Source organism: Eimeria maxima, genomic scaffold (assembly GCF_000499605.1).
Source record: "Eimeria maxima Weybridge genomic scaffold, Emw_scaff113, whole genome shotgun sequence".
NCBI lineage: Eukaryota > Apicomplexa > Conoidasida > Eucoccidiorida > Eimeriidae > Eimeria > Eimeria maxima.
The window spans coordinates 34,214-58,870 of NW_013563410.1; the positions used below are offsets into that span (position 1 = coordinate 34,214).

General features: G+C 52.9%; 6 protein-coding genes across 6 annotated transcripts; 3 read left to right on the forward strand and 3 right to left on the reverse strand.

The window, feature by feature from the left end:
• Window positions 1-126: 126 nt before the first annotated feature.
• On the forward strand, window positions 127-3,381 carry EMWEY_00014510 (farnesyl pyrophosphate synthetase, putative; the record flags this gene model as incomplete). Its single annotated transcript, XM_013477299.1, has 8 exons — window positions 127-645; window positions 739-888; window positions 1,007-1,452; window positions 1,742-2,049; window positions 2,194-2,276; window positions 2,696-2,794; window positions 3,043-3,197; window positions 3,300-3,381. The coding sequence occupies 8 exons, from the start codon at window positions 127-129 to the stop codon at window positions 3,379-3,381; spliced, it is 1,842 nt and encodes a 613-aa protein (XP_013332753.1).
• A 705-nt stretch (window positions 3,382-4,086) lies between these two features.
• Window positions 4,087-5,856, reverse strand: EMWEY_00014520 (DNA-directed RNA polymerase II subunit RPB7, putative; the record flags this gene model as incomplete). The annotated part of the gene is made up of 4 exons (XM_013477300.1): window positions 4,087-4,260; window positions 4,592-4,702; window positions 5,310-5,430; window positions 5,729-5,856. 4 exons carry the CDS (start codon window positions 5,854-5,856, stop codon window positions 4,087-4,089), a joined length of 534 nt encoding a protein of 177 aa, XP_013332754.1.
• An 866-nt stretch (window positions 5,857-6,722) lies between these two features.
• EMWEY_00014530 (splicing factor, arginine/serine-rich 8, putative) lies at window positions 6,723-11,571 on the forward strand (the record flags this gene model as incomplete). Its single annotated transcript, XM_013477301.1, has 9 exons — window positions 6,723-6,934; window positions 7,286-7,403; window positions 7,498-7,670; window positions 7,800-7,849; window positions 8,052-8,383; window positions 8,761-9,735; window positions 10,353-10,417; window positions 10,585-10,669; window positions 10,888-11,571. The coding sequence occupies 9 exons, from the start codon at window positions 6,723-6,725 to the stop codon at window positions 11,569-11,571; spliced, it is 2,694 nt and encodes an 897-aa protein (XP_013332755.1).
• Window positions 11,572-12,297: 726 nt separating this feature from the next.
• On the reverse strand, window positions 12,298-13,973 carry EMWEY_00014540 (hypothetical protein, conserved; the record flags this gene model as incomplete). The annotated part of the gene is made up of 5 exons (XM_013477302.1): window positions 12,298-12,456; window positions 12,560-12,811; window positions 12,928-13,175; window positions 13,395-13,719; window positions 13,932-13,973. 5 exons carry the CDS (start codon window positions 13,971-13,973, stop codon window positions 12,298-12,300), a joined length of 1,026 nt encoding a protein of 341 aa, XP_013332756.1.
• A 2,354-nt stretch (window positions 13,974-16,327) lies between these two features.
• On the reverse strand, window positions 16,328-17,200 carry EMWEY_00014550 (hypothetical protein, conserved; the record flags this gene model as incomplete). Its single annotated transcript, XM_013477303.1, has 1 exon — window positions 16,328-17,200. One exon carries the CDS (start codon window positions 17,198-17,200, stop codon window positions 16,328-16,330), a length of 873 nt encoding a protein of 290 aa, XP_013332757.1.
• Window positions 17,201-22,153: 4,953 nt separating this feature from the next.
• EMWEY_00014560 (hypothetical protein, conserved) lies at window positions 22,154-24,334 on the forward strand (the record flags this gene model as incomplete). Its single annotated transcript, XM_013477304.1, has 6 exons — window positions 22,154-22,202; window positions 22,412-22,586; window positions 22,715-23,282; window positions 23,766-23,863; window positions 24,020-24,092; window positions 24,246-24,334. Coding segments are annotated over 6 exons (1,052 nt in total), but the record flags the coding sequence as incomplete, so codon positions are not given.
• Between the last annotated feature and the right edge of the window lie 323 nt (window positions 24,335-24,657).

Consider the following 24,657-nt stretch of genomic DNA (forward strand, 5'->3'; position numbering starts at 1 on the left):
CCCCCCCCCCCCTTACACCATCAAACTTGGACTTTGGCTGCAGCTAAGTATAGGCCGGGGAGGTTGCCGAGTAACACCGTTAATATTTTCTGATGTGCATCAAAAAGAACGTCTACTGCATCACTAATGTTATTGAGGCGCCTCATACGTCGTTGGTTCTTCCCGAACTTCCCTCTGTCGGTCCCTCCGGTCCCTCCTGGAGGCGGAGCCGAGCAACCCGCCGTGTTACCCTGGAGGACCGGAGCCGCTGCTGTCACTGATGCTGCCGCCGCTGCCGCAGCAGCAGCTGCTGCCAAACCTCCACAATCCTCGGCCCTGCATCTCTCTCCCTCAGCCACTGTTAGGGGGGCCCATGTGAAGGCCTGCGCTGCTGTAACTGGAAGGGTGGTTCAACCTTGGGTTCCTATTCCCAGCAACTTCTGTCGTGGGCTAGGCAGCCAGACCGACATTGCAATTGCAGCGTCAGCACAACCACAAACGGCGACGATAGCTGCTTCTGATTCTCCCGCATGCATTAAGGCGGTATCCTTTGAAGGACATCCTGGCCTGGCGGGTGATGGTCAGAACGCAGATGCAGCTTACTTGGAGCCCGCTGCCGGTCTGGTAGAGGTGGATATCAAACGGGACCAGAAGCGCTTCCTGCGAGTATAACTTCTGCTGCTGCTGGTGCTTCTTTTTTCGTGATTTTCATGCAGTTGGAGGGCAGTTAGTTCGTGCTGAATGTGTTGGTGTGTGCAGATGTTAGGCCCGTTACGAGAAGCTGTCCTTGCACGTATCGCTGCCTGCGCTTCCAAGGAGGAGGCGAAGGCCCTAAAGGATTATTATTCTCGTGTCATTGACTACAACTGCACGGGTTGGTTAAAGGGCGAAGGCGGGGGGGCGGCTTTGGTGTGCTCAAGAGACAACGTGCAGAAGCTGCTCCTTGCTTGAAGAGTTGTGATTTCGCCAGCTGCTGGTGCTGCTGGGGTTGCTGGCTGTGCGCTAGAAGGCCGGTCTGTGAATGCAGAGTTCTGTGATGTGCTCGCTTCCACATGCAGGAGGAAAGCTGCTGCGAGGGTTGTTGACCGTTTACGCATCGCTAGCTGCCAACCGAGAAGTTCAGTTCGCTCAGCCTGCCGAGTCAGGTGCAGCAACAGCAGCATCGGCTGCTGCTGCTGCTCTGCCTTCTGTCTTCCATCTTGCAACAGCACATGCAGGTGGCGGAGCAGCGCCTGTGTACACCGGTGCTGCGACTGCTTCTGCTGGAGCAGCAGCAGTTGAGGAAGCCTTCAATTCCGGGGCCTGCGTGTTGGGTTGGGGGGTGGAGTTGCTGCAAGCTGCATTTTTGGTTGCAGATGATCAGATGGATGGGGCGTACACTCGGAGGGGCAAAATTTGTTGGTACAGAAGACAGGAAGTGGGGCCAGCGAACGCAATAAACGACGCAGTGTTTCTCATCTTCTCAATTCACCAGTCAGCACCATCCCACAGGGTACTATTGGTGCTGCTAGAGTTGCCGCCACTGCCACTGCTTCTGGCTGGGAGTGTGGCAGTCGTCCTGCTGCTTGTTATTGTTCTACTGTTCGCCTCCGCTGCTGCAGCAACGCTTCGTTTAAGCTGACTTCACTGCTTACTTGTAGATGCTGCTGGTGTTACTGATAAGACAAACGGGCGCGGCGCCGCTGCTGCTGGTGTTGCTGTGAGGGGTTTGGGGTTGCACCAAACTTGAGTTGGGGTTTGTGTTTATGTGCTGGATCAACAGAGTGCTGAGACAGTTCCTCGGGAAGCATCCTTCCTTCAGTGCATGCAGCGACTTGCTACAAGATGTTGCCTTTAACACTGTCCAGGGGCAGCACCTCGACAGTAATGGGGGAATATACGCATTGCTGCAGCCGTGCCATCAGCAACAACAGCGACAGCAGCAGGAGGAACTGCTGCGGGTGCTGCGGGAAGGAACTACAGCAGCAGAAGCCACGCTACAGCAGCTAACTGCAGCAGCGCGTTGCAGGCAGCAAGCAACAGCAAGGTTAAAGACCAGCTACTATTCCTTTTGGCTCCCCACAGCTCTGGGTACGGGATAGGCTGCCTAGCATTGACTCCCCACACAGGCAGGCAGGTGTGCATGGACTTAAGCTGTCCTCGCGCAGCTGCACCGCAACCCAGGAAACGGAGGTGCATACAGTTCTGCAAGCACTTGCGCGGTGCGTGTTTCAGGGCTTCTGTACAGTGGCGTGAGCGACCAGTCCCTCTTGGCAAAGGCCGAGGAAATATGTCTGTGCACGGGAGACTACTTCCAGGTATCTCCTGTTTCGGTTGTGAATTGTCTGCATGCTCGGTTGCCCCTCGTTTACACGTGTTGCGGGCTTCTTCGTTTCGTCTGTCGCTTGTTGCACACATCTTGGTTACTACTTCTCGTGAGTGATTTGGTGTCCCTGTTCTTCGTTGTGTCCCTCCTTGTTTGTATTTCTTTCGTGCCTCTCATGGAATCCCCCGGTCCCTTCCCCCATTGCATTGGTTTCTCGTTCGAGTCCCTCCTCCACCAAGCTGAGCGAGTTTGTCGGATCCCCTTGCCCTTGCCTGCTGCCCTGTGAACCCTGAGAACCCCAGCTGCGGCAGCAACACAGCGGCAGAAATCTGCTGCAGCAGCTGCACAGCAGTAGCAGCACATTTTCCCTTTCATGCCTTTATAGTGTGTGTACTATGAGGAGCATTGCAGGCGCAGGACGACTTCTTAGATTGCTTCGGCTGTCCTGACGCCCTGGGAAAGACCGGCACAGATATACGCGAAGGGAAGTGCAGCTGGCTACTGGTTGAAGTGAGTTCCCGCCAGCGACCTTCCTTCCCCTGTAGTGACCCTGTGGTGTACCAAACGAGGGTCTTTGCCTTCTTTGGCGCTAGCACAGCAGCAGAAGTACAGTTGCTTGCTTTGGGGGGTGGGCTCCCTGGGGATCTGCATACAACCGCCTCGCAGGTCCGTGAAATGTTCGTATAGCTTGGGGTAGTCCCAAGGCGCTACCGCTGCTGCAGAATTAGCAAACAATAGTTTCTGTTCCGCCGGCACAGGCCCTCGCCGCTGCAACGCCTGCTGAAGCAGCTGAGTTACTGGAAGCCTACGGCCGCCCTGGTAGAGAGGACACGGTCCGGGAATTGTACGTACACCTCAAGGCCGAGGAGCGTTTCAAGGACTATGAAAGCGGCGTGTGTGAGAAGATTTTGAGGTGAGCTGTTGGTAGGCAGCAACCGGATCAACATAGCATTTGCTAGCTGCAGGCGCAGGGTGCACTTTTGGAGCATATGTGTTGATCTGCGCTCCTGCGCAGGCTTGTAGAGAGGCTCGGGCATCCAGGTCTCCAAAGCTACTTCGTGGTATTGTTGCAGCTTCTCCACCGGCGGCCACAGTGAGGGAGAGCAGACGCGCCGTAGGTGTATACTGTACGCCTCACCTTGTTTTCTACATTTCACGTTGCTGTCTGGATAATACGCGTTTCTGTTTTTACCCTGCCCGTTGTTTTCTGTGCCCTACGTAGTTTCCCTTCCTCGTCCCTATTTTCTCCCCTTGTCCTGAGGCCTCAAGACCCGGCCGACGTTTGGCGGAAGGTTTGGCTTTCTTTGAAATTATCTTAACAAGTAGCAACAAGCAAGGCATTTCGTTTTCGAGTGTAACACAAGGAGCTCAGCACTACACCCAAAACCCTAAACGCTGACTGAACATGCTACATGCCCCTGCAGGCTGTCTGACCTGTGTTCGTCGTGCCAGTTTGCCGATTAACTGAACCTAAACCCAATGGTCCCTGTTCACCTTTCGAGCACGCCAGCAGTGCTGTGCAGTTGCCCGCACAACGCGTTGCCCACAGTTGAGCTCAGTTGCAATTTAGGGCCCCCTGGGAGCAATAGCAAATAGAAAGGGCCTCGATAAGAAGCAGAATCTGCAGCAGCATCTACGAAAGCTAAAGCACTAGTAGCGGCGACTGCAGTTAAATGCAGCAGCAACAAACGCTGCAGCTGCTATTACTGCGCCAGCTGCATCCGTCGATTTCAACTTTTTCTGCTGCTACCGCTCCAGCTGAAACAGCTGCACTCGCAGGCGGAAAAGTGTGTATGGTTCCGTTACGCAGCTGAAGTCTCTCTGGGCTCGATGGGCCCTAAGTAGTCTGCGTTGGTGGTGGCAACTGCAAATATTTGACTAGCCTCAAAGCGGACGCCCAGCAGCTTCAGGCGGATCTCGCCCCCAGTACGCAGAGCCAAAGAGCCGTCTGAAAAACTCGGCATGGCATCTTCTTCCTGATCCGCACAACAAAAAGGAGCAGCAAAGGAGCAGCAGAAGGTGCAGCACTGACAGGCGCAACAGCAGAAGTCACTCAAGTAACAACCGGGAATGGAGCAGCGCCGCCGCCAATAAGTTTGCCCCTTTAACAGCACTGGGGCCCGCTGCAAAAATATAGGGCTTCGGGCGTGGCTTCAGATTTTGAGTTCCCCCTGCAAGGGCTTAGGGTCTGGTGTCGGGTCCACTGCAACAGCCTGCGGTTTAGAGTTTATACTCAGAATTTGAGGTCCACTGCAACAGCCAAAGATTTGGGGTTTATATTTAGTTTTTGCGCTCCATTTCATGCACCTGAAATGTGTAGGTCGGCGGGAGAGAAGCCCTCGAGACGAAGACCTTCAAGGGGCCGCACTGTGCGAACAAGCCGAGCTTGTTTACATCTGTTATTACTGCATCCAACACCTGTGCAACCAAACACCACAAGTTGTCGTGCTACTGAACTTCTTCTAAACCGCCTACCGATTAGCCACACTGTCCAAGGTGTAAAGACACATCAAGCAACGCCGTAAATTCTGAGCCCTGGCCTCAAAGTACAAGTTGCCAAGCCCAAGAGCTATAGTTATGCTGCCTTTCAATAGGTGCTCCGCTAATTTCTACACGTGCTGTTTTTGGTTAAGTCTATTTTGCGGCACGCAAAGGTGGCCAAGCGCCGGGCAGCGCTGCCTACGGTGGCGCTGCGTGGAGCTTGGCCACCTTTTCGTGAGGCCTAGAGAGAGTGACGTGGGCCGAAGTAGGAACAAATTGTGTTTTAGGACCAGTGAAGAGATGTAGAAGTGGAGGCAAATAATGCTGTAACATGTAGCAGTGTCGATATTTAAGTTGGCACGCGTGCAGATGTACGTGAGATGTAGCAGAGGGATGGACAATCAGTAAACATGAACGCGAGCTCGTAAACGTGTGGATACGTAACGCGCTAGAAGAATACTACAGGCGCAAAATGTGCATGTATCTTGCAGTTCATCCTTGTTAGCGACTGATGCAGGTATTGTGTTGTGTTCTGACTGCTGACCTCTTCCTTAAATGGCTTAAAAACAATAGCTTGATACTTCGCGGCTACAACGACGAGTCCTGTGGAATCCTGAATTCTCCCTGGCAGATGCTGAAGTACGCGAATTACGCAGACGACATATCTGCGTAATATATCGCATCACAAGCACTAACCTCTCAACCCCCACCATAAACCAGATGCGGCAATCAGGACACACACACCAGAAAACAGCAGGCAGAGGCAGCAACAAAAGAAGGGAAACCTAGGAAAGGGGAAAACCAGACAAGAAGAACAGGAAAAAGCGGAAACCCCAGACGGGCTGAAGTGTGTATAAGCCGAGCAAGCCTTAACGGACACACATGCACTGTCCCACACTCAAACGCGACAGCCTGAGGTGTTGGGAGTGTGCAAACACTGCACATTACCGGCTAGGAGCTCACCCCACACTCTGCAGGCACTTGCCTTCTACCTGCTGCCTCAGCAGCGCCTCTACGCTGGCGAGATATTCGGGGCCCAGCTGGGAGGGCCGCAGGGCGACCGATTCCCAGCGCTCAATGACAAAAAACATTTCAAAAGGACGCAGCAAGGAAGAGCAACTAGGAATCGGCAGGCAGGTTACAGATAGGTAGCAGGGGTAAGCGGCCAGGTCTGTCCCAGCTACTCCAAGGAGAGCTGCAAACCCACGTGCTGCTGCCACATCAACAGCAGCAGCAGCGGGCCCTGCAGCATTTCACAGTGCAGAAGATCTGCTTTAGCACCAGTTTCTGAAGTAGCTGCTACTTCAGACACAATCGAGGATAGGCTGACGGCACTTGTCTGTGTTGTTGCGCGTAATAGAGAGAGCTTTCGCTGCGGAAGACATAGAGGAAGCCCTCCTGCTGCAGCAGCAATAGGTACCTCTTTTTGCAGCTTCAGCATTTTAAAAGCACCGCATATATCGATGCTGCATGCAGTTGCATGCAGCACGAGGGCTACCGCTCCTCTCGCGACTTTGCGCGGACGGGGCCCCCAGGGGGCCCTCCACGCCCTTACCTCTCCATGTGTTTCAAGGGCTAAACTTATTGCCGCCATATAAATATAAATGGACTCAGTGTTCTGAATTGGAACTGTGTTTGAAGTCGATGCCCGTTTCGGGGGAATGGGTGTACACGAATCCCAGCACCGCGGCGGCACCTGTCTGCTCCTGTGCTCACTTAATTGAGTCTACGTTTGATTTATCTGCTAAGGCGTCCTATGCATCTCTTCCAACCCGACTTTACTCCGTGTTAGGCCGGCAGGCTCCCCTGTTTTTGCCGCAAGATGAACTGCAAATCTAAGAGTTAGGGTGGGAGATATTCAATCGTTATTAAGGGTTTAGGTTCCATGGCTTTGTATTGGCAATCGGCTGCTCAGGGCTTGTGATATTGGGAGACGTGTTGGAGTAGTCCAACAAGAATGGCTTCCGCCGTGTGGGGGAAGGTTGGGAGTTCTTCCAGCAGCAATGGGAGCAGCGGTAGCAGCGGCAGCAGCAGCAGCGGCAGCAGCAGCGGCGGTCTCTGTGTAATAGGAACTGCCTGCCGCTTCGGCAGCAGCCGGGATTCCACATCTGGAGAAGACAGTCGCCTCATAAAGATTGAGGTGGAGGGCGAAGAAGTGCTTGTGGATCGGTGGGGACATTTCTGTATTTTTTTTTAGTGCTTTGTCAGTGCTGCTGGTCTGTACTTTAGTAGTTTACCTTTCCTGGCGTATCAATTATAGTTGACTTTTTGTTCCGTGTGCTCGGCGTTCTTTCCTACACTCGGTTTTATGTTGACTGTTTTTCTCTGTTCATCCTTCCTCCTTCGGCATTTCCCCTTCTGCGGCTCTCCTTTTCTTTCTGTTTCGGCCACCTCTGTGTCATCCCTACCAGTGTCTTCCTCACACCTTCTCATCTCCATGCTTGTCCCTCAAAGCGGAACGTGCTCTGCTCGGGTGCAGACCCTTGTCGCTGCTACCCGCTGCTGCTGCCGTTCCTGCAGTTATGATGTGAGGCTGCTTCTGGGAGATGTTGCGTCCTTCGCACGTCAGAACTGCAGCGAAGAGCGCAGGCTGGCGGAGCTGCAAGAGAGCCCCGAGATAGAAGACATGCGCTACGAGGTAAACCCTAGATCCCAGGCGTAAACTCGAAACGGTTGGCTTTTAAATATGAGAGGGAAATGATTGTTTGCCATTGTCTTCTACTTACCTTCAGGACCTTCCGCGTCGTTCGGCCTTCTCTGACGAGCTGCCTTCACAGCAGGAAGAGCAGCAGCAGTGGACGCCCACGCTAGAGCAGCAGCAAAAGCAGCGGAAGAAGCAGCGCACGATGACAGCAGTAGCAGTGTCTGCAGCGCAGCTCGGTGACGGGGCCCCAACGGCGGAAGGGTAAGACTGTCTTTGTGCTCAACGATTCGTTTCCCATTGTATTCACTGGAGTTTGCGCTTGACGTAAAAGCAACCATATATGCCAGTTAGCAGCTTTGGCTGTGGAGTATACGCGTGCGCTGTGAGCAGCCCCGACTACAGTGCTGTCCCGCCCCCAGATTCACTTGATGCCGCTGCTGGTGAGGTGCACTGCAATCTGTGGCAGACTCTGCTGTTGTTGCTGCTTCTGCTGCTCCAGCTAATTCGGCCTGCACCTGCTAATAATGCCACTGCTGCTGTTGTTGATGGCATGGTCACAGTTGCAACTCGTGCTGCAGGGGCTCAGAGTGCAAATGCCAGTTGCTGCTCCGTTCGTGTTGCCTGTTGCTGCTGCTGCTGCAGCTAACCAGACGGCTTCCTCCCTAACGGAGGAGCGCGAACATGGCGTTACAGCGGCAACTGCAACAGAAAATGAAGAGACAGCCAGAGAGACGCCTCCAGAAAGCAGCAGCTCTGGAGCAACGTGCGTAGATGTCCATGTAGACGAGTCTTCCCACCAGAATCGTCAACAGCCTGGCGAACAGAATGAGCAGCAACAAGGCCAACGGCAGCAGCAGGAGCAGAGTAACAGCTGTTTCGTTCCCCCGTTCCCAGACCTGCCCGCCGACATGTGCCTCCCTGAAAACATCAGGGAATATTTGGTGGTTGAGAGGACAGCGCACTTCGTCCGCGAGGTTAGCTACAGCAAACAACTGCCCAGAATTTAGGGTCTAGAGGATTGAGTGTTTGTGGCTTGTGGGATGCAACCTTCAATTGTTAGGCTATTCAAAGTTTAAGACTTATAGGTGGGATGCATCAAGCGTTGAGGGTTTAGGGGATTCAGCGTTGATGAGATAGACGATTAAGCGTTGAGGCTTGCAGAAATTCTACGTTGAGAGCTCAGGGTATGCAGTGTGTAAGGTATCTGAGGTTCAGTCTTGATGCGGCCGAGTCCTGTAGGGCGGTGTGCGGAGGGGCCTATGGCATGCAGCAAGTTGTCCGCATGTGATTATTTTGTCGCTGGCTCTGTTGTTGCCTCTACGGCTGGATTGGGTAATTTGTTGCGCTGCAGGAAGGCGAGCGTATGGAGTTCCGTTTGCTGTTAGATGAGGAGCGGCGGTTGCCCTTTTTGTCTTCGAAGCATCGCCTGCACCCCTTTTACACTTGGCTGAAAAAGCACGGATACTCTTTGGTCACAAGAGGGGCAGCGCTGTTGCCCCCGCGCATCAGGGCTATGCTTGAGTTCGCCTATTCCCTTGGCTGTGCAGCGGACCTGCACAAGCAGCAGCATCAACAGCAGCACCAACCACAGGATCAAACTGCCGAGGTCAAACGTGAAGGGGGCGAAATTCAGCTGCAGCTGCAGCGAAACCAAGAGCTACAATCGGAGAAGGAACAAACTCCACAACCGCAGCAGGAGCAACAGCAGCCGCAGCAGCAACCTAAGCACGACCTTGATGGCGGGCTGGGGCTGCTGCTCTCATATGGAAGCGACGAAGACGACGAGGAACCTGTGTCTCCTCAGCAGCAATCGAAGGAGGAAGAGGAAAAGAAACTGCAGCATGAGCTGCAACAACCGCGTCAGCAACAGGAGCAGCAAGAAAACGAGCAACGGCACCGTCAGACACAGGCACAAGTGGACAATGCTTTAAGTGCTAGCGCCGCCCAAGCACCACCGTTAAAGAGAAGGCCTCCTCCCCCCCCACCTACCCTGCCTTTGCCCCCTGCAGCGCCAGCAGAAGTAGCGGCAGCCACCCAAACAGCCCTATCTGCAGCAGCAGGTGCAGTGGACGATGCGGATGACAACGCGGAGGAGGAAGCTGAGGACTCCGAAGGCGAAGGAGACAGCTACAGCAATTCTAAGGATCTGACGGCCATGTGGCGCTCTCTGCGCGTAACCCGCTTTGCCTTGAAAAAGAAAAAGCGTCAGAATAATTCCACTGAACGGGAAGAGGGTCCTGAAGAAGAAGACATCGACACCATGATGGAGGCACTGCCGGATAAGCCCCCGTGGGCCCAGCCCAACAACAAATTAGGGCTTTCCAAGGTGTGCCACTGGGCCTCCATCCGTCTAGTGCTAAGTCTGTTGCTGCTCTATCTGCTGTTACGACTGCTTTTTCTGCTGAATCCGCTGCTTTTGCTTATGTTGCTGGTCGTTCTGGGGCACACTCACCCCAAAGTGGTAGTTGTACCATTAGTTTCGCGTCGGAAAGAACGGCGTGCTAAACATGGGGTCTCCGCCTCCCTAAACCTTAAGCGCTAGAGACCTAAAGCGGAATCCGAAGCCCAAACCAATGAAGCTGGGCTGCTGCGTCTGCTGCTTAAGGCCAGCTAGACGAGTAGTGGCTATGGTTTGGGATTCGCTGTTCGGTGTTTGAGCTGGAGGATCCGCTGCGCTTGTGTGCCTGTTTAGGCTTCCGCTCTTGCCATACAGCAGTTGGGGCACCAACTGCTAGCAACGGGGGACCTCTCTCTTGTTCAGCACGCAAAGACGGCAAGTTTGGGACCATTCTGAAGGGTTGTGTGCAGGCAGTCGTTATGCACGCATGCATGTAATCAGTTGCAATGAGTTGATGCACGTATGTACAGGCAATTGCCTTCGAGCTTCCATGCAGATGCATTGACTGATTTGTGGGGATGCAAGTGGAGTTTCGTGCGCTGCAGTACGAAGACGATGCATCTCCCTTCCCCTTTCTGCGGACATCCTCCATGGACCTGCGATACTTCAGGTGATTGTCGAGGCGAGAAGCAGCAGCTCCAGAAGCACATACAATAGCAGCAGCAACATCAAAAAGCACAGCAGTTGCAAAAGTATAGACTGCAGCTGGAACAGCAGAAGCAACAGCGGAGGCAGCAGCAGCTGGAGGTGGAGTTTGTGTGCACTTGACTGCTGCAGATACGTGCTAAAGTGTGTGGAGGCGGAGATTAAAAAGGAGGGGTTCCTCAAGCCCCAGCCTCTGCCAGGGCCAACTCATGAACTGGTCGGCCTTAATCAGCAGTAGTTCTGTGCAATTCAAAGCTATAAACAAGACGCGCAGGGGCAGTTGTTTGCTGGTGCATTGGCAGGTGCCCAAAGCGTCCGTAGCAGCCCCTGCTCTACGCTGCCACGCACGCCCATATTGCCCACAGCCTGGTGCTTCTCCATTTGCTGCTACATCTTCTGCGGCAATTAGTCTTGATGTTCATCGTGTTTGTGCAGGCTCGGAGTTTCATGGCGCGGTTGCAGCTGAACCACCACCTACAGCAGCGGAAGCAGAAGCTCCTGGAGGAGTGCAAGCGGCTGTCGGGAGAAACGCAGGAGAATCAGGGTATTGACTATCTGAAGCGAGTGGAAGCAGCTGCTGCTGGTGCTGCAGTAGCAGGAAACGGTGTCAGCAAGAGTTCCACTGGCAACTTAGCCACTGGTACAGCAGAAGCAGCAGCAGCAGCTACAGCAACTACTCCAGCGGTTGCAGCTGCCCCATACACCGTCGGGGCTGCAGTAGCACCAGCAGTTGCAGCGGAGGCGGAGGCGGCAACAGGTACCGCAACTGCGATTGTTGCCACTGACCCTTCAAATACTGCATATTTTGCTGCGGCACAGGGTCAGCTTTCTCCTGCAGCCGCAGCGCACTTGCAGATGTTGGTGCAACAGATGGCAGCAGCAAGCGCCGCTGACGATGCAGCAACGTACATGGCATACTACACGGCATATTGCTACGCGCTTGCTACTCTGTCTCCAGAGGCAACAGCGGCGGCAACAGCAGCTGCAGCAACCGCATCCATGCCATCTACAGCAACAGCTGCTGCCGCTGCAACAACAGCAACAGCAACAACAACCTTGGCAGCAACTCCGCTAGGTTCAGAGGCTGCTGCAGAAACTCCAAAAAATGTTCCGCCATAGACAAACGTTGAAACCAGTAACAGCATTGGTGGCAACAACAGCTGTAGCAGCGGTTGCAGCACCATACCCCGTACAGCAGCGCCAACAGTGGCATGGGAGCCGTCTAATTTGGGCACAATTTCCGGGGGGTCGCAGCTACGTTTTGGGGCTTGAAAGACGTTTTGGTGTGGCGATTAGCTAGTTAGATTTAACGCAAATTTTTCGAATACAGGGAAAGTGCAGGCTCAGATTGTTCTCACCAGGAGGGGCTGATGAGGCCACTTCACTGGCGAGAAGAATATTTTGGTTTAGCGGACATCCCCGCCAACGTTTGGTTTGTCGGGCATCCCAGCGGACGTTCCAATGCAGTTTCTCATTCGTGTATCCAACGCTTATATTCAAACAGACGTTCATCTTCAGTTCAGGTAGTTTGCGTTAGTTTAGTTGAGCTCGAGGCGCCGGCCACTTGACATTTAAGCGCCCTAGCCGCTGTTCCCATTATCTGTAGAGGCTTCTAGTGAAGCCTTAAGACCTAAACAGGGGTCTACTCCCTCCGACGTTGAGTTTGAGTTCGGAGAAGAAGCCTCAAGACGTATTCGGAACTGCCGTAAGTGCGTGGCTCAAACGCCGCCAAAAATGTTTGCCACTTGCTTGCACCACTCGCTGTAAGCTGCTTCCCACTGCTATCAGCAACAGCAACAGTGGCGGCAGCAGTAGCGGAAGTAGCGGGAGTGGTTGTGGGGCGTGTTAACCCTCTGGAGACGCCACAGGGTCTGTTCGGTCTGTTGCAATTGGCTCATTCAGCTTCAAGAGCCGGCGATCAACGAAGGGCTCATCGGGAATAAGCGCCTCCCACACTCGTCGTTGGGCGTACAGCAAGTCCCCAAATGCCTCGGCTGCAATGAACTGCAAAGCACAGCAAAAGAGCAGCAGAAGCCGCAGCAACTGCATTCGCTGTGGGGTGTATAGAAGGGGACGCAAGAACCCTGTCTAGGCAGCAGGTTCTCACCTGTTCCTCCGCGGTCACACGGACAGCATCGATCTGAAGCAGCTGCGGCAGCATGTGTACGCAGTGCAACCGCCAGTGAGGAAAGGATACCATTGGTCCTGGGGACACGTGCAAGGTCTGCAGGGCCTCGACGGACTTCAGCGCCGATAGCTGCAGTGGTTGTTCCAGGCCAAGGTTCTCCTGTATGTACAACTCGCGCAGCAGGCCATTCTTCCCGAGTCCCAACGGCTCGAGCGACTCCAACTTATTGCCCTATTCAGAAAAAAGGCAAGAGACGTGGACAATCTCTCACATAATTCACTGTAGTCCATTCCAAGGCAGCGGCCCAAGTCAGTTGGTACCAACAACAGAGGGAAGGAGCGGCAGACCTCTGCATGGAGCACGACCACATGGGGGGCTCGTTGGATGCCTTCGAGACTTTTCAGCTTGTTGTTGCTGACATTGAGTGTGTCTAGACACTTGAGATGGGGCAGATAATTTAGCGAGTCAACTGCATTGTTACTTATATCCAGTTCTCTGAGCAAGCTGTTCTTTTCTAAGCTGCCTTCCTTCAGGGAAATTATTCGGTTGCCGGCGAGTCGCAGCACACGCAGACGGACATTAAACTGCCAGTCTCCTGCCCGCATTAATTCAAATCAACAACGGAAAAAAAATCTGCCCATCCCCAGCATCAACCCGTCGTATGTTGCCGGTTCGCCTCTCCATGCAATACATACCAGCTGCAGTGGCCTCCTTTCTTCTGTTTCAAGCCACGAAGTCACGTTTAATTCACTGTTGTTCAGAAGGCGGTACACTAGGATGTTAGGAGTTTGGGATTAGAGTTTCTTCAAGTCACCTAGAGCGGTAATATAATTGTTGCTGAGATCGACGTGCTCCAGTTTGGGATTTGCTGAGAGTTCGGCAGCAGATTCGATTTGGTTGTTTTGAGCGTCAAGTCGAACGAGGCTTGCTGCAAGGCGAATAGGGTAAAGGTTGATGAGTTTATTGTGGGAGACATCCAGAAACAAAAGTTTGGTGAAGTCGCACAGCAAACCAAGCTGCCGCAGGCCCCTCCTGGCCAGCGACAGACACACATTTCCCAGCCGCCCATCTGGCGGCGTCTGCTGCAGCCCACTGAGTCCGTCTTTCAGCCATGCGTCGCTCTCCTCAGAAGATGGAAACTGCAGCAGCCCAATCCGAGGAAAACAGAGCAGCAGAGCAGCAAGGGGCACAAGGCTCTGCCACTTCGGGGGGCGGAGAAGCCACCGGCAGGCCCGAGGGTGACAGCAATCAAAATGCTATCCCGGCGCTGTCGGCTTCAGCGGTGTCCTGGCTACTTGCCAACAAACTACGGATTCCTCTGCTGCTTTCTGTGTAGGCTCCCTTAGCTCACTACAGCTAGGCACCTTCTCTGTATTTCGGCCCTTGTAACCATTTCTAGCACTTGACAGATGGGACTATTTCCGCTCGGGGTGGGTTTTCGACGCGGTGCCGCTTGTACTGCCGCGATGCAGCAGCGCTGGGGAAGGCGCCAAAGTGACGCTACGGCCTATGGCGATCCTGCCCCATGCTATAGAAGGCAACAGTGTTGTGTCTTGAATTTAGATGGTCAATTTGCAAGTCGTGATGCGCGTGTCACTACGTATAAACCCTAATTGCTTTTGGTCAGACTGGCTCCAGTCCCCTACTGAACGGGTCCGTCCGGAGTGCATATTGGGACAGAGCCAAGGAGGATCTACTTTGGTCTAAAGTAAAGACATTATCAAATCTGAGGAATTGAATGTGCGGTATAAGGGCTACCGTATGCGTTTCGTTATAAGGCCCCGTTGCTTATTTAATTTTATATCTAGTAAATGTGGCATGTGGGGCAAGAGTTGGCTGGTACTGGTGGTTCATTTAGGTTATTTTTCTCTTTTTGTAAAAGCTACAGTCCTTACCCCCGCTTCTTCTTCTGGGTCCTCCTCCAGGGACCTTCTGAAGGGCCAGCCGCTGTCCAAGTCGGCGGCCATGGCTCTGCTGCAGTAGCCTCACACCGGGATATTGAAGGGGGAAAAGACGGGACTAGGAGTGCACTTATGTGAAATGCACTTTAATGTGCAGCAAAATGCCCTGCTGTACGCAGAAGAAGGCAGATTCTCCTGCATTTGCCCCTCAAGATAGGGAAGACCGGAGGCGGGGGCCTGGACGGTGGAGGAGACAGTCCCCGCCAGACAACAACTAGAGGCGCATGGACGCCGCTTTTCGACTAGCTAAAGCAGTAAAAATCCCTGACTAACTCATCTTCTATTGAACTCATTATTGGACTCACTTAATCAGTGTCGGAATGCAAGGGTTTCTGTAGTTCCAGTGCTGCCATCAGCAACGGCGAAGTCACCCCTCCTGTGCAGATGCGGGACCCGCACAAGAAGGCACCCTACTCTTTGCCTTTGTTCACGGCGACCTCAACATGCAGAATTCCTGCAAGTGCCTTTTAAAAGGCCCCTGCAACGGGAGGCCATCAAATTCCCAAATGGTTGCTGCGCCGCTTCCATGTGTCTCTGTCCCTCTCGGGGAATTGAACTGCACGACCCCCAAGGAATAAACGGGATGTCTATAAAGCCACTACAGCGGGACACAGAACAAAGTGATTTCAAGCCACACTGTACGGAGGCAGGCTCTATCGATTTCGTACTAGAGGCTTCAAACTGTAGCCTAGCGTACGTCAGGTTCCTGTTCGGCCATTGTGTTTACACACAGAACAACGTGTCTTCAAAACACACTGTAAGCAGCTAGGATTTATCCCTATCCTACTACAGACTCCATACGGTAGCCTAGCATTCGTCCCGTTCCTGTTCGGCCTTTGCCGCTACCATGAGTGGCCTACATCCCAGAACAAGAGAACATCACGTTGGTCCAACAAGTAGACATCGCAGAACGGTCTATTAACGACTGAATAAAGTGTCTGTTGAGACAAGCGACTTACGCCCCTAGGTTCAAGGGTTCCCTTCGAGCCCTACAAGTAGTCAGAAGAACTAAACAACGTACTTTCACAATCGAACAAAACGTACGAACGACTCAACAAAGTTCAACCACAGTTGAAGCAATGTGTAAAACAACTAAACTGTGTCTCGTCACAACTAAACATCGTCTTTAGTGCCGTTCTTTCCCCATCTTGTGAGGTTCCAATGATGGGTGCAGATCAGGGGGACTGGCACCCGTGGCCCTGACGTATAGAGACACGTGCCTCCTTCGCTGTCCTTGAAGGACCTTATGTATGCATATGTGCTTAAATCCTCAAGCAGGCACTCAAGATGTGCTGCTGCGCGTGGAAAATAGCCACGCAGACGAGATGAGAGACGCCTTCTCCAGCCTGTACCTGCACCTGGCTCCACCCTGCCACCTAGACCTTCGGCGCTCCGCCCTGCATCATTGCCTGCTGCAGTCCTTGCTGCAGCACGTGCAGCAGCGTGCAGCCCTCATAGTGGCTCTTGCTGCAAGCATTCCTGCAGACCTTGCTGCAGCCGCTTTTGCAGCCATTGCTGCAGTTTTCGCTGCTGTCCTCGCTGCAGTCCTTGCTGCAGCTGTCTTTGCTGGCATTCGCAACAGCGATAGCAGCAGCTAATATAGCATCTGACCTTGCAGCGAAGATTGAGGGTAGGGATTTGAAGCGTCTTCTCCTGAAGGAGTGCCAAAGGAACGATACTAAGAGCCTTTGGCACGCGATGCATCTTTGGCGCCAGCTCTTGTACTCAAGAGGTCTCTCTACCCCACGAAGGTCTTGTGCTATGGGTGGCACACGAAGGACTTGTGCTACGGATGGTCGCTGGAGGAGCTCCATTTGGGTGGAAGAGGCGAATGTGGTGGTATATCTACGAACCCTAGAGGAGGCCCCGTAGGGACCGTCGGGCTCAGCAAGAAGTCCGGCAGCTGCGCCGGCTGCCGCTGTCTGCTCTGTTCCGCGTTGCCTGCGTGGAGCGGCAGCTGCAGAGGCTTGTGTTTGTTTGAGAAGGCCTCCTCCTCAGCATTTTGGACAACGGGGCCTTCATCTCGGGTCCCTGCCCAGTCATGAAACAGCTGCCGCGTGAGAGAGTCCATTGGCGAAGGCAGCAAGGCGTCGGGGAACAGGTGCTGGTCACACATAGGCAGCACGCGTCGTCGGATCGTGTCCGTAAGCTCCCCCAAGGCCGCCTCCTGAGCGTGAATAATTTGAGCTGTGCGTTGCCGCAGCTCCCAAAGACCCCAACAAGACGCCAAGGTGTTCAGCGTCATCAACATCAACAGCCACCACTTCGTCAAGCTATCCCCCCCACCCCCTTTTCGCTCGCGACTTTGGGATTGCAGCGGCGTCTCATACACTACCCGAGCAGGCAGCAACCCTTCCCGCGCTAGCGGGCCCTGAAGCGCGTACCCTATCGCTGCATTGTACGTGGGTGCACCTTGCCAGTCTGCTGACACCCCTGGCGAAGCGCCACCAGAAGGCTTCCCTCCCTCAGGTGCAGGAGGAGACTGCGCGCCTGAAACATCCTTGTAAACCGCATCCAAAGCCCCTAGTGGCTGTTCCTCTCGTACCGTAGAAGGACTCCCCCTTTGGGGGCTTCCCTTGGCCACAGTGGGACCAGGAGATGGCGCCGAAGCCCCCTCCCCTACGGCTGCCTCTTTGGGAGCCCCGCTACTCCACGCCATGACTGCATACCTTCCCTACCCTAAAAGCCCCGGGTGCTTAGAGGGGCCTCTAGGCCCTCACGCAGGGGCGGCACTCTATGCTTTGTCTGCGGCGGCTCGGAAGGGGCAGCGATATATATCTGCTGCGATGTGCAAGGGGGGCACCTTGTAACCCACAAAAAGAGGAACAGCCTCACCGGATCATGCAGCATGCAACCTGATAAACCCAGTGCGATTGAGATGGGGGAGCAAAAAACCCAGAAACTCGCCCGCCCAGCGGGGCCTCGAGCAGTCCAAGAGCAGCTGCTGAACCAGCAACCCTTGGGAGAACAAACGATCTGCTACTGCCTCTGTGAGGCTTTGGGGGAGGAAGACAGCTCAGGACAACAAGGAGGAGGCAAATGCCTTTGTGGAGCTGTGGGGCCCCCGAGGGAGGCGCGGGGCGGGCAGCGCCATAGAGATATGGTTCCCCTCAAATCTGCAGGCTCCACAGTAGAGCGATGAGTGAATGTATAACAAGGTGGATGTACCGCTGAAATAGCCGGGCAGAGACTCTGTGCTTCTGGCTGCTTCTCTCACGCTCAATCACGGCCGTCTTGTCATGCCCACTCACAAATGTTGAAGTCCTTTTCCCCTCCGTTATATCACGATCTCCTTACTTATCTCCGTAAATACTTTTTCAAATTGCACGTGTCTACCATCAGCTTTCGCAATCCCAGCGTGCCATGCGCACCGCTGGACCGCGTGCCCCATGCGGAGCCACTGTGGACGCTGATCTAGAGGCACACCCGGATGTACGCAAAGCCCTGTCTGCAGCTCAGCTCCTCCAGTTACAGCTCTTTGTGAAAATATATGACGTGTATTAAAGAAAATGTGCACCCAATGGAGTTGTGCCTCTACTAGAGAGCGCCAATGGTGTAGCGTAGCAGGGGATCCTGTATGTAAGTTTTGCCTAGTATGCTGATGTTCAGCGAGATGGTCACCTCCGCAAGTGATTTAACCCGCACTCCCCTAAAACTGGCATAGCCATTTCCGTGTACGCAAACTGCACGGGTATTACCAATGGGCTGTGGAATGCCCGTGCAGAGCGCTAGCTGTCTATAGCACATTTCTGTGTAATGTTGGCAAGTCTCTCTGAAGTGAGAGCTAGAACCCTAACTCAGTCTTACTAGACAGGCTTTGCGCAACAACAATGTGGTGGGGGTACAAGGGGCGATGGCGGCGCCCAAAGGTCTCGTTGAGTAACAAAGCACCCCATTTTGACGAGATGCTTTGCCACTTCGCAGGTTTCAGCAGTATACTCAGCTACTCAGCATTTGGCTTTGTTGATGATTTCGAACATATCCCAATCCATCCCAGTGCAAGGCACAAGAATGTGTTTCATGCTGATATTCCCAAATCGGAGTACGCCAGTATTCCCATTGGGCTCGTCAATGTACCTGCGAGCCGCAGCGACAGGTCAATCACGATTTTGTGGGCCCAAGCAATAGAGGACGGGTGAACAGATGCACAGGTAGTGTCTTTGTATGCACCCAAGACACTTCTCACTTGTTGTCAGTGATCCTGCATGCTACGGGTGAATACAATAACGTCACCCATTCATCAAAGTATCTTGCAAGTGCTACACGACAAGCATTTGCTCGTAAATGCATTCGTATGCGAGCAACCAGTTTGCCCCTTGTGGATCCGCCTCTCGGCAGGGGGAATTGAGTCAACGAAAACACAGACCATTCGGTGGTGGCTGCAACCCATTCAGAGACGCAGGGAAGCTCAGAAGTTCCTCGGTCTCGTAATGCCCTACCGCAGTCTCATTCCTGGATTCACCAGTATCGCTGAACCTCTCACGGATCTACTCAAAAACGGAAACAACCTACTTGGACACAGGGTGAGGGGGCAGCCATTACAGGCGTCCTTAGACACCTGATAACATCACCAATACTTGTGGGACCAAGATCTTCTTCTCAACAGTCGATGCCAATGACGCAGAGATTGGGATAATGCTTTCGTATCAAGCCAGCAATTCGAAAAATCCCCAAAATATCGCCTACTTCTTACACAGTTTTACACAGAGAGAGAGCCGGACTACCCAGTAGTCAAGAAAGAGCCCTGTATTATCTGGTGTGGACAAAACAATTGACAGCATTGCGTACGTGGCAGGTACTTCACTGTTCAAGCCCATCTTCAACCCTCAACAAACCCGTCTAATTGCTTTTTGCAAGAGTACGATAATGGGAGGGCTATTCGGTGGCTCTTCCAGCTGGCCCAGTACAACTTCACTACGCAATATATAAAGGGCTCTTTTTACTTCCCTTCACGCCATTTGTTCTGTAACTGTGCACTGCTTTATTTGAGTTCATCCTACTCCTTAGGTACTCATGCGTTCGCTTGTATGTATAAGCTCAACAGTTGTCCACAGGTGAAGCACCACAGCGTTGACAGCAAGCTCTTGTAATACCAGACGAAGAGTGGAGGCCGCCTATTATCCCCTCCTGCTTCACTTCGCACATAGGCTTTATTCGAAACGAACGGTCATGTTCTGGCGGGTCATTAAGTTGTCAATACAACGATGGAGCGAGTGGGTTTAGGCTCTTTTTGTGACCGAGGACGAGATTCTCAGCGGAGCAGTACGTTCTCACGTGCACGGTAGAAGCCAAAGAAAACCAGGGGTCTTCCAGAGTACCCAACTGCAGGGCACAGATTGGCACACAAGGGTGTGTGCTGCATCTGCGAGCGTCTGAGGACAGACCAAACATAATATAGGCGATGTTAGTGTGCCTGTCTGGAGTGCGGACATTAACGCATACCAGCCCCTAAGAGACAAACGTTACGCAAACAGAAGTTCTCAGCAATGCTCTACAGTGTTTTTGTTTTGCGCTAGGAAAGTCTGATTGTGCTTGTACAAGCGGCTGTGCTGCACGAAGATTTGGAGCAATGCCCGTTGCAAGTAATGGATGGCCGACGTCCAGCCCAGGACGTCTAAAGGCTGGGGAGGGTGGTCAGTTGCAGTTAGTTAACTCTCATCTTAAGTAGTTAGGCTCCACATAAGCTCATTGTCGTTGTCGGATAAGATAAAGAACCCGCGTTAGACACGGTGCAAGAAAACCACACGGGGCAAAAATCAAGCATTCTTGGCCGTATGCATGAACTTTGTAGACGATTAAGAACGTCTGATTGAGTGCCGTTTGCCTACTAGGGCAGGACACGGTTTCTTGCAACAACTTCAGACTTGCCAAGATCGGACAGAGCATGATGAACATGTAGCTCGTCTACAAAGTGTGGTCAAGTAGATGACTAACCTTCGTGTCCAAATGTCATGCCTCACAAGGCAAGAAGCAGGCGCAGGCTTTTCGTGCATTAGCCCTCTTTCCGTGTTACCTTTGCCCAGAGTTGGCAACTGTGTGCTGCTTGGAGAGGATGCAGAAAAAAAGAACGTCAACTCACGTGGAACCTTCGCCAATGTATCAATGTATCCAACTCGGTGGAGGTGACACAGAAAGCGAGTTACTGCGGTTTAGATGATATAGGGTTACCTGCAGTGGCCTTCTACAGTGTACCTGCCAACCGCATAGGCACTAGTGTAGCTGATTGCTTACCTAATGATTTCCAAGCCGGCAGCGTTGGAGTTGACGGGGATACGGGGGTAGTGCAGCGGATAAAGGTATACGTCTTACAGCTTATACACACATCAACAGGTAAGCTTGGATAATGATGAAAGTGATGGTGCATTAAAGACTTGTTCAGCGTCGTCCAGTTGGTACAAACGGCGCCACCACGAGGCTACAACGCACCTTCCCGCAATTGGATGCTGCAATTGTGCAGCACTCTGCGCACCCCATGACACTTGACCTATTTCAACGATTTGTTTTGTTGAGATACTACAACAAGGCATCGTAGGAACAGCAGAACCTCACGCTGTACGCCGCCTGAATCGCCGCGACTTACATACGTTTGGTGGGGCATCACGAGTCTTCCTTGACATGTGTTCAGGCGTATCGTCTGCCCGCTCTCTGCTCTGGCTGTAAGTCACAAATTAGAATTTTGGTGCTCCCGTAGGGGGTAATTTCCGTCAGACCTGTGCAGAAGGGGTCGAGCAGCAGAATTACCCTGTAGTGTCTACCGGTCAGCTCCTCATTAGGAGTTATCTTACTGTTCTGGGCTGTTCAAGAAGAAGCTCACCATGCATAAAACTTTGTGCAATCGTGCACGACTGTGGCAGTAGAGTTGCAGGGGAGAGCATGTTGGTCCGTCACAATAAGGCAGCTCAGTCAGCATGCCGATGTCTGCGGGCTACCTGCAACGTGGAGGAGGTCTAATCCTTGTAAAAAGTTACCAGGACACCAGCCATCATCGAAATAGTAGGCAAACTGGTCTATAGTTTCAGTGTATCCAGCCAAGAAGGTTAGTTTGTAAGCATGTACATGGAGCCATCCTGCGCGTTGAGTTGCAGCATGACCCTGTACCACGCTGTGCTACACATTTAAACCGCCGTACGCAAGTAACCATGCGCGCCTAGCAGAATGCCGCTACAAAAGCGTGTCTGAACTATATGCTCATGCTCATCTATGCTCATACTTGATGGGCCATAGGTACGCCGATGAGCAAGTTGAGCAATGTGGCATTGTAGGTTGTGCACAAAGGTTCAGAATGCTTAGACTGCACTCACACGAATTGAAACAACATCATGATCCAAATCTAAAAAAGTACTGATTTTGGGAGGAGAGAGCAGGTTCCACAGCTCTTGTGCGTCACTGGCCAGCTGGGGCCCCACGTGCCACATGCACGTAGCAGCTTGCCTCTGCGTTAGTTTGCATGTCACCGACTGCCAATGCTGGCATCGTCCTTATTCTAACAACCTTCTTTCTCTGCTTAGGTGTGTGATTGTGTCTAGTGTTACTGTTCGGAATTTTTATACATGGAATAGGGGGATTCCTCAACTAACTCTTCCGTGCCACTGTCGTCATCTTGACTACTCATATGGAAATCAAATCAACAGAAGAGCGCTTTTGTTATGGGGACTTTAGAGGTTAGCTGGCCGGAGGTGTGGCGCCTTGGACAGAGATTACCAGCTCATGAACGGAGCGAACTGCTTGGTACGGGGACAGATGAATGGCAAGAGTGCTATTTCTATAGATATTGCCCGCTTCACAGCCTAACTGTTGTCAAGTGAACTGGGACTGAAGAGGTTCTGGAGCACATAGATTCCCTGTAGATGCGAGTTGTGCTTGCATGCAGCTCAAGTCGAGGCAACCGCCTTGCTGCTGCTGCATTTGCGGGATGATGCTCTGAAAAGGCAGTTGGAAGACGACTATTCGCTGCAGAAGTGGCTAAGGGATCTGTTGTTGCGGCTTCCGACCGCGTATGAATGCCACTCCAATCAGGGTTCTCCTCTCCCCAGCCCGACGCAAAAGTAGGGAGGACCAAGTTTTTTCGCATCATCCGTTGCCTCTGAAGTCCCCCTGCAGTTATCGTAGACTGTATACACGGTCAGTTATATGGTGACGTCTCACTGACTTGCCTCCTTTATGTGTTGGGCAGGCTGTTACTGCGGGTCTTTCTGAGGCTGTCGAGGCTGCACCTGCTCGAGCAACAGCTGCAGCAGCTGCTCTTGGTGCCATGTTCGGCCTGCCTGGATGTTTGTCTTTGCTGGGAAGAAGCAGACCCATCGTTATGCTGTGAAGTCGCTGCTACGCTTCTGGCATCGCTGAAGCCCACAAAGCGGCAACGGCTCGTTTCGGAACTGCGAGAATCTGTACTCACTGCTCTGGAAGCTTCCGAGAGGTCTTTGGATACCCTGAGCCGACGGCCGGATTGCCCCCTAGTGAATTTCCCGTTGTCGGCAGATGGGGGCCACGGTTGTCTGCCGTCCTGGCAGGAGGCTGCTGCTTTAACTCTGCAGCCTTTAATCGAGGTTCTCGCGGTGTTACGCGTAGCAACGTTCTGTCTGCCGGTATCATTTGCGCTGGAGTTGTGGGATAGAAAGCAAAGTGGGGACTGCTCACTGCCCGCAGTAGAGGCGGTGCTGAAATACCTCAAAGAGCCGGAGCTCCCAACAAGTGCCCAGTCTCCTTTCTCTGCTCCCCTCAGAGCCGTTTGCGCAGCACTTGTAAGCACTTGCCCTGCATCCCCGCTTCCATATCGAACGTGCATCTTCCAAGGATCGCTCTCAGGATCAGCTCACACAATAGTCTTATAGCTCGAATGCCCACAAAAGTTCAACTTAATATTGTAGGGAGCCGTTGATGGGTTATTTCAGACGCGCCCGCCGTGGTTTTCACGATCCACACCTCTTTTGCCGCCAAGCCTTCAGCAGGCAGCTATTAGGGCTCGGACCTTGGCGTGTTGCTGTTTAGTCGGAGATGCAGCAGCCCAAAGCAGGGATGTCCGTGAGGAGCTAGGAGCTGGGAGTACCAGGCGACCTAGTAGGCGCCTGCAGCTAAAGGCAGAAGAACTGCTGCAAAATTGGGGTTCATCTCTTCTTCAGCTATTTGAGGTAAGCGCGAAGCCACTTCGGGAGGGCTGAATGCTCTGAGACGAGACGGGCTGAAGCTCCAGGATGTTGGCATTCCTTGTATCTGCAAAATCTTAGGATTGTTCTGCGAACGGCGACACCACCGAATGCCTCAATGGCGATCTGGAAGTTAGCGGGGTCCTTCGTTTGCTGCAGCAGTGGCGTGTAGCCAATGTGTAAGCGTTGAGACCTTCCTGCCACAGGCTTTGCTCAGATCCTTGCTCCAATGCTTGACCACCTAAAGGGGTGCACTCACTGAATGTAGATGAGAAGGTAGTCGTGATTTAAACTCGGGTTAAGATTGCGGAACTTGAAATTCTCGTGTTTCATAGGAATGAAGATCAGATAGATTACATTGAGTCAATTTTGTCAACCCCCAAGGCCGTCACGATGCCATCGACATTGGTAATGGCGTTGCCCAGTTAGGATGAACCATTCGCTCCCCATCCAGGATAGGTTCAGCCGCCGCTGCAGCCGCTGTCTTCTGCTGTTGGTCGTCATGCAAGTCATACAGGAGAATTAATGTAGGTATGTTGCAGGTTTGGTTGCTGCTTGCAGGGTGAAGGTGAAACCACGCAACAGCCGGCAGCTTCCCTTGAAGCGAAGACCTCATTGGTTCTGACTTCAGCAGATGCCGAAACTGTAAGGTACGCTGGTAGGCGAGGCTTTTGCCTAAGTATCAACCCAGCAGTGCTGGCTTGATGGTGAACGGGCTGTGTTGAACACCGTCTGTGGATATTTTAAGGCGCTGACGCTGTATGAAAGGGTTGGCATTCAGGCAACTGCAAGAGATGCTCCCCACGCACGGGCCAGGATATTTGTATTTGGCTCTCCGCGAGTTAAGAGGAAATGCAGATGAGGTCGTTTCGCTTTTAGTGGAAAACATGAAGCCTGCCAACCTGCGATCCGTCCCACTCGAAGCGACTCTTGAAGGTATATATATATATATATATATATATATATATATATA